Source organism: Drosophila biarmipes, chromosome X, assembly GCF_025231255.1.
Source record: "Drosophila biarmipes strain raj3 chromosome X, RU_DBia_V1.1, whole genome shotgun sequence".
NCBI classification, from domain to species: domain Eukaryota; kingdom Metazoa; phylum Arthropoda; class Insecta; order Diptera; family Drosophilidae; genus Drosophila; species Drosophila biarmipes.
In genome coordinates, this window is record NC_066611.1 from 19803313 (window position 1) to 19811640 (window position 8328).

At 53.3% G+C, this 8328-nt stretch overlaps 1 protein-coding gene across 1 annotated transcript; it reads right to left on the reverse strand.

Annotated features, from left to right (window-relative positions):
* Window positions 1-971: 971 nt before the first annotated feature.
* On the reverse strand, window positions 972-6226 carry LOC108023469 (polyhomeotic-proximal chromatin protein). Its single transcript, XM_017092986.3, has 5 exons — window positions 6132-6226; window positions 4446-6052; window positions 3944-4385; window positions 2056-3884; window positions 972-1989 (listed from the first exon to the last, which is right to left on the reverse strand). The coding sequence occupies exons 1-5, from the start codon at window positions 6188-6190 to the stop codon at window positions 1214-1216; spliced, it is 4713 nt and encodes a 1570-aa protein (XP_016948475.2). The 5' UTR covers window positions 6191-6226; the 3' UTR covers window positions 972-1213.
* Window positions 6227-8328: the final 2102 nt, after the last annotated feature.

Here is an 8328-nt window from a genome sequence, read left to right on the forward strand (position 1 = left end):
TATGTGTCTGCATATTTGAAAGAAAATGATATATTATTGAATAAACCATATTACAAATAATCTTTCGAAAAATGCGCTTGTCTTTACAACTTTTGAATTTTCAGATGGTTCTTCGGAAAAAGTAAAAAAGTTCGATGAGATACCCTTGCACCAATAAAACTCGATCGCGATTTTGTATTCTCGTTCTTTAAACACTATGCAGTTACAGATTTTATTTTGTTCAGCAATAGGAAAAAAATTTATTAAAAAAAAAAATATACAACCACGAATCTTTCGAAATAATTAAATATATCCTTATGATACATAGTTATATGCTCGTGTATGTGTGTCTAACCTAGGGTGAATTCAGTCCAACTTCCATAACTCAAACTTTCCTAACTCTATTTGTTCATTGTTTAGGGCTATTTATTATCGATAACGCATTTAAATGTAAGAAACGGTTCTTAGCTTCAAAAGATTTTCAAAAAAAAATAAACATGTCAACTTAGTCCGCGTCGAAGTCGAGTAATGGAAGTTCAGCTGCATGTTCGGAACCTTACAATGCCGGCCAGAGTTCCTGCAAGAGATACTCATCGTGCCCTTAATTAATCAATAAATTATATGTTACTTGTATTCAATTCAGTTTCACTTAGGAATTACTTCAGGCTTAGGTTTAGTTCTAACTATGTAAATGTATTCCCAGCTTACCTCTAGTTTAAGTGATTTTTTCATACTCTTCCCATAGGGTGTTGTGTGTAATGATAACAACGTTTCAATAAATACGTTAGCCCTTAGGAGTATGGTGAAGTTCTGTACAGTTTGATGAATTGATGACTGGGATGACAGTCTATGCTTTATCATACACGTGGCGGCATTTTACTTGAGCTACGAGAACACCCCTCCAGTTAAGTCTAGATTACGTACAATGGTTCTGCGGCGCGCACCAAGCGAATCACATTCGGCTTGGGCGGCGGCGGACCTGGTTGGACCCGGTCCAGAGCTATGGCTCCTCCTCCAGCCGCAGGTCGTGGCATAGGCGCGTGGTCAGGTCGAAGCACAGGTGACTGCCCCCGCTGCTATCCTCGGACTCCGGCGGTGTGCTGGCAGGAGCGGGAGTCGGAGTCGGAGACGGAGCGGTTTGCCTGTCCGGCCCCGGACCCACCGGCGAATAAGGTGGCGGGGTAATGGAATACGAGGGCGAAGGCATCATCTCACCTGGCTCATCCCGCTGACACTATTGCGCTACTCCGGCCGCCGCATCCTTTACATCGCCTGGCGGAGGAACCTCCTTCATGGACTCCACCTTGGCCACAATCTTGAGGGCTGGCCCTAGCTTCATGCCCATGGCGTGCACCAAATGGTTCTCTTTGAGCAGCAGCAGAGCCTGGCCGTCGATCTCCTGCTGAATGAAATCGTCCACGTAGTCCTGGCACCCAGGCAGTTCCCTGATGAAGTTGCTGACCTCCTCCACACTCCAGCTGCTTATGGGCGGACGATCCGACCCATTTACGCTGGCGGATGACGGAGCTGCCGCAGGAGTAACCACTCCAGCTGGGGCCACTGGCAGTGGCACGGCAGGAAGAATTGCAACTGGCAACGGCAGTGCAAGAGGCAGCGAAAGTGGGGAAGATGCCGGAATAGCCGATAGTACGGGCATTGGGATCGTTGGAACCTCCGTTGGAGCCGCCTGCATGGGCAAAGATTCGGTCATTGCCTGCAGGGCTTCCGTCTGCATTTTCTCCTCGGCCATAGCTTCGTCCAGTTTGTCCACCAATGCCATGGCGTCCACTCCAACAATTCCGCCCGTCCCCAGACCGTTGATCTCTCCTGCTCCAACTCCTCCGATGCTGTTCTTCGCCTGCCTGGCACATCCTGGCGAGCAGTAGCGCTTTCGCTTGAGCTTCGCTTTGTGCTCCAGCTTGCCGCACTGCTCGCAAGCCACCATGTCCGAGGCTGGAGCTGACGCTATTCCACTTGGCTTCACGTCCTCCTGCATGGCTGCCTTTTTCTCTGCGGAAGCAATGATGCGGTTAGATGGGGATTCGATCACATATTCGGACAGGGGGATGTACTCACTTGGCGGCTCGTCGCTGACGTCCTTATCAGCATACCGCTGCCTGGTGACGGGGAAGGGTTCGTTGGCCTCCTGTATGATGAAGCCATCGATGACGTGGGTTAGGACATTCGGCTTTATCATCGCCTTGGGCAGATCCTTGGACCCATTGCTGTTGCTAGACGTGGTGGTTGTGGTGGTGCTCGTACAACTGGTGGTCGAAGTGCTGCAGCTGGTGGTGGTTGTGCTAGTGGTTGAGCCAGCAGTGGTGCCGGCCGTCGTCCTGATCCCAATCCCATTGCTGATCGTTGTCGTCGTAGGCGTTGAGGTCGCGGACGTGGAACCGACGGAGGCTGTCACCTTGGGTTCTTCCTTTACACTGGCACTGGTGGGGGTGCTGCTGCTGCTCGTCGGCTGCACTGCATTGCTTTGTTTACTAGTGGGAGTGGTGGCGACCATCGAGGGCGTGGGTGCCCGATCTGAAGCTTCTCCGTTGGGCAGAGCCTCGCTCGTGGAACTGCTGGCCTCCACGGATGCACTGACGTTGGAGGGAGTGGAGGATTTGGGTGTGGTGCAGGTGTCATGCCCCGATATGGGCGTCATTGGCGAATCAATGGGCACCAGGGTGGCGGTGGACCCTTTCGAACTTGTCTCCTTGGTTGGCGTGGCTGGAAAGCTTCCTCCTCCTCCTCCTCCCCCTGCTCCGCTGCTGGCACTGCTGAGGGTGACCAGCTGACCCGGCGATGGAGTAACAGCGGTGCTGGTCACAGAAACAGTCACTGGCGGAGCTGTAGACAGGTGGCCCACAGTGGCATTCATCATCGAGGTCATGGCCAGAATGGGATTGGTGGTGGGCGAGGGAGTGGTGGGTGTTAGCGAAGGGTGTCCCTGCTGCTGCTGTTGAGATGCCGCTGCAATGGTTGCGCTGATCAGCTGCTGCTGCTGCTGCTGCTGGATCTGAGCAGCTTGGGCCTGTGCCTGCTGCAGGCTGGCCACCGTGCTGCTGGTGACGAGCGGAGTGCTGCTCTGGTTGGTAATGGTGACCACACTGCTGGTGGGCAGGGAGGAGGAACTGCACGTGCCAGGCTTGGCCGTCTGAAAGATGGCACCTGAGGCGGAGAGGGCTGCCTGCAGGGCACTGGAAGTGGCTATTCCTGCTGGCGTCGTCGTCGACGACACCGAGAAGGGCACGCTGCTCAGCTGCAGCTGTCCAGATTGCTGTTGCTGCTGCTGTTGGGCGCTCGCTCCGCCTGACTGCTGCACCACAATCTGCTGGATTATGTTCTGCTGCTGTTGCTGCTGCTGCTCTCGCTGCTGTTGTTGCTGCTGTGCTTGGGCCTGCACCTGGGCTTGAACCTGTGCCTGCGCCTGTTGCTGCAGTTGCTGCTGAATCAGTTGGTTGTGCAGTTGCTGCTGCTGCTGTTGCGATGTGATGAACTGGTTGGGAGCCACCAGGATCTGCTGAGTTGCATTGGCGAGTGCCTGCTGCTGCTGCGCCTGGGCCTGGGCCTGGGCAACTTGCTGCTGCTGATCCCTCTGTTGTTGCTGGGCCTGCGCCACCTGTTGCGCCACCGCTTGCTGGGCGTTCACCTGCTGCTGCTGGGAGACTTGTTGCTGCTGCTGCTGCTGCTGTTGCTGTTGCTGCTGTTGCTGCGCCTGAACTGCCGCCTGCTGCTGCTGCATTTGGAAGGCGGCAATCTGCTGCTGGATCATTTGCTGCTGCAGGAATTGCTGCTTTTGAATCTGCAGCAGCTGCTGCTGCTGCTTCTCCACTCCCGCCGTATTGGCTGCATGAAGGGTCTGTCCATTCTGGAGGGTGATGGGAGTGCCCGTCGTGCTCATCACAACCATTCTGCAAGGATTTAGATATAGTTAGTTCGGTGGCATTGGCAGTGAACAAAATATACTCACTTGTTCCCCGCCGCATTGACCACCTGCTGGATATTCGCCGCCTGCTGCTGCTGCACGGTGGTCAGGTGACCGACCACCTTGTTCTGGCCCGCGACCTGGCCGTTCTCTGTTTTCAAGGTGGGCAAAGCGGGTCGCACCGGCTGCTGCTTGTTGCGCATCTTGGCCTTCAGCAGACTCTGATTCTGCGCCGTCTGGGTGGACACGGAACTGGCCGGACGCACTTGAGTTCCATTGTGCGGCATGATCGGGGCACCCGGCCGCTGCAAAGCAGCTGCTGTGAGTTGTTGCTGCTGCTGCTGCAGCTGGGCAGTGGCCACGGCCAGCTGCTGCTGCTGCGTCTGGTTGGTGGTGCTTCCCTGCTGCTGCTGCTGCTTGGGAGCGAGTGCATCGAGCTGGGTTCGTGCCTTGGTGGGAGTCTGGGTCACATTGCACTGGATAATTTCTGTAAGGAGAGGGTATGGCTTAGTTCCGAAGGCAGTACGGTGTTAAAATGCACTCTTACGGTTCTGCTGCGTCTGCAGGGTCTGGGTTGCCGGCTGCTGCTGGATGAACATGCCCTGCGTCCCGTCTGGCTGGTTCCGAAGGATGATCTGGTTGGAGCCGAAGGGCTGCAGTCCTGCCGCATTCGGCCAGAATCCCCACGGAATCTGCATTTGGGCCTGGCCGGTGTTCAAAAGCTGGGCAGTCTGAACAGACTGGGCACCCACTCCGACTGGCAACGTCGACTGAGAGACCTGGACGCACTGCTGGGTGGTTTGGGTGGTCTGCTGCTGCTGCTGTTGGACCTGCTGCACTTGCTGGCCCGGGTTCGACCCTGCGGATCCCGGGCCCGTCGCCGCCTGCACCGTGCTGCTGGTGGTGGTCACCTTCTGAACCACTTTCTGGGCCAACTTGCCCTGCGCATCCACCCCCACTTTGGCCAGAGCAGCCAGCTGCTGCTGTTGCTGCTGTTGTTGCTGCTGCTGCTGGGTGAGCTGCTGTTGCTGTTGATTGAGCTGTTGCTGCTGCTGCTGGGTGAGTTGCTGTTGCTGCGCAGCGGCGGCCATCGACTGCAGCAGGTTTTGCTGCTGCTGAGGCGAGTGGGAGATGACGTTCATCGGCGAGATTAGTAGCGTCTGAGGCGACTGGTTGTGGTTTGAGGGAATGCAGGTGGTATAGTTGCCGCCGGCAAACCCCGCCTGGCCCGCGATCATTTGCTTGGCGTTCTGCGGCGTGGTGGTGAGCATCTGCGGGCCATTGCCCTGAAAGGGCTTACCAGCGGTGATCACCTGGATGGGCTGCTGGCCGATGCCACCGGGCTGCAACAGATTGCCCGACAGGTATAGGAAACTGGTCGAGGGCTGCATCAACTGCACCGTCCTACCCTGCGACCAATCCCCGCCCACTCCGCCTGTGGCCGCCGCCAACTGCATTGGTGACATGGTACTGATGGCAGTGGACTGCTGGGAATTGGCTGGACTTGGTGCTCCTCCTGTTGCCCCTGCATTCCCCGATGATCCTCCTCCTGCTCCTCCCCCTCCACTGGCATCCGAGAGCTGCTGCTGGAGTTGCATCTGCTGCTGAACATCCAGGATGTTAGCTGCATGTTTCAACTCTGTGCCTCCGCTGGCTGCCGTGTGAGTGGGAAACTCTTGCTTCACCTGGATGGCATAGGGATTGCTTGCATAGAACTGCTGCAGCTGCTCGGGAGAAATCTGGAGCGGCACGGTGGTGGCAGCCGCCACCTGTTGGGCGGGACTCTGTGACTTCTCCAGTTTATGGCCGTGTGTCTTCGAGCGGGGTGTGCTCGGTGTACTTGGAGAGCTGCTGGTAAGCGGCAATAGTGGATGGCGCCGCCGGATGGTTCCTGGCGTTCCGGCTGCTCCGCGAGCCGGTGCCCTGGTGCTGGGCGATTGGGATGGACTCTTGGCCAAGTCCTCGTCGAAGCTGATGCCCGCCTTCTGGGCTAGTGTTTCCAAGCACCTCAGTGGTCGCTGGGGATCCTCAAGCGTAATGTGGGTGCCTTTTACAGAGGCGTTTGTGTTGCTGCCTTCCGCCGATGTGGTGATGGGTGCAGGTGAAGATGGTGGAGTACGATGTGTTGTTGTTGATTCACTTTCCGTGACCGCACTGCAGGAAGAAGAGAACGAAGAAACGAACACAGACGATTAGTAAACATCGCGTAAAATACAAACAAACACAGACGCACTTGGGGCGGCTCCGAATGCGTGGGGCATGCTTCATATTTATATTTATGTTCATATTCATTTTCTATTATCGCTTGACCAACGAAACGCACAACCACACAGCAGCAGACTGTGACTCCAAGTCACTCCCGTCAATCGGCTCTCTTTTTCTTCCTCCCAGCTGTGTGGAGGTCGGATCGGATCAGTCAAGGACAGGGGCGGACCCAAGGGACGGTGGATGTGTATATTTTCTACCCTCAATTAGCAAAATGTCCATAAGAAATTAGTTTAATTTAATAAATCAAGAGTTTGACTTCAAAATTGAGAGGTGCCGCACCACGGCGTCCCCGTTCCCTACATTTTTCCCCAGATCCGCCCCTGGTCAGTGGGGAGAGCAGGAGAGCGGGATTAGCATTGCATTTCCAAAGAGAAACGTGGAGCGCAACGGGGAGTGAGAGGGCGGCAGCAGGTGCGAAAGGGACGCACGATCATTGAGAAAGACAAAGACGGGATAGTAATAATGCACTGGCGGCCCAAAAACGGGAAATAAAACGAAAACGAAAACGAAAACAAAGTCGAGATAAAAAGTGAGACAGAAAGAGATTGTTTTGGGTGATGGTGATTATTATTATTATTCACACACTAGATAAATTCAGCTACAGTGGTTTTCGTCCGAGTGAAACTGTTTATTGAAATTATGATTTATTTAGTTGATAGGGTTGAGCAATTTTTTGAGTGCCTCTTCGAGGCTTCAACTGTGGCTCTCAATAATAATATTATTATTATTAGTTGAAAGACATTTCTGTGACACCTCCAAATGTTTTTTTAGCACTAGGATGAAATAAATAAGCTGCAATTCTGTCAAAAGTATCTCTCTCCGTGACCCACTTAAAATGCACTGTTTTGCATGGTACATATGTATATACACACATATATGCATGCATTACAGTGCTTAAAGGAGGTCACTTGTCAGAGTTGCCTGTGCCCACAACTTCTATTTTTAGTAGCCTTGCTCTCGTGCTCTCTGCCGCCTATCCTGTCTATCCCCCCCAACGCCCCATCCTCCCCCGCAGAGGAGTTCAAGTTTGCGTGGGTGCAAGCGAGACTACCTTTATTTATGGTCTGCTCATTGCATAGAACACCATCAGATAGTGGCGGTATCGGTATCCAAGGGGGCAGGTTCAAAGACCTGTGGTGGGAGCCCAAAATGCTGACAGTTGCCAGTTGTCCAGGAGTAGCAAATGGTTGCCCCCCGTAATGGTAACGACTCTAGGCGACGAGGAGTTGCAAAAAGGTATCCCCTGGTTCGTCCCTGTGGCAGTCGGGGGTGGTTTTTTTGAATTCCCATCGGCAGTGTGAGAGTGGAACGAAATCCGAGTCCAAATCGAACTAGACGCAGCAGCATCTTCAACTTGCAACCAAAAGACTGGTTTCTCTCCACTGTGCGAATGGGCCTGAAGGTGTGTGAGTGTGCGCGTGCGTGTGTGTGGCGGCAGACGGCTTACAACAATGCCAAAGCCATCATCATTTGATTTTCCCTTCGACCGAAAATTAAGTTGCAAGAGGCAGCACGGCAGAAACAGAAACAGAGGAAAAGGGAGAAAGAGGAGGAGGGATGGGAAAACGAAAACGAGCAAGAGGAACAGGGAGGATTGACAACAATGCGGGGCAAACAACAGGCAAAGAGCATGCGCCGACGACGGCGGCGTCTCAGTCTCGAAAAGTATGTTTTCTCCTCATTCAGTTTTTATCGTTTTCATTTTCCATTTCTTAGTTTACAGGCAATATGTATGTATGTATATCTAAGAGCACCTGTGCACGCGATCTTACATAAAAAAAAGCGCAACGGCGACAACTCTAGACGCCGCACAGCATTAATTGTGTATTTGCTTCTTCTTTTTCTTGTTGTTTTTGGTGTTACTGGTTTCTTTCGTTGTTTTTATACCAGGCGACGAGACTCTCCACTATCCGATACACTTTCCAGCGTGCTGCTTACGTCGCCAGAGTCCCGACACCCGTAAATATTTCCGTTTCTCCTCATTTTCATTGAGTAATGCGGTATCGCGGTGTTGCACTCACTAATCACTCGATTTGCTAATCGGCAGCACAGATGTGCAGTCGTCGCCAAAAGCCAAAAAAAAAAACAAATAAATAAATACGACGGGGCAGTGGCAGAGTGTGTGTGCGTCGCGTCGACGCGAGAATTTTCTCCGTTTAGCA

Coding starts and splice junctions, on each gene's coding strand:
- LOC108023469 (XM_017092986.3), bottom strand. CDS start 6,190: ATGAATATGAACATAAATATAAATATGAAGCATGCCCCACGCATTCGG. Junction 4,386..4,445: donor CCTGCAGACGCAGCAGAACC/GTAAGAGTGCAT, acceptor CTCTCCTTACAG/AAATTATCCAGTGCAATGTG. Junction 1,990..2,055: donor CGTCAGCGACGAGCCGCCAA/GTGAGTACATCC, acceptor TTGCTTCCGCAG/AGAAAAAGGCAGCCATGCAG.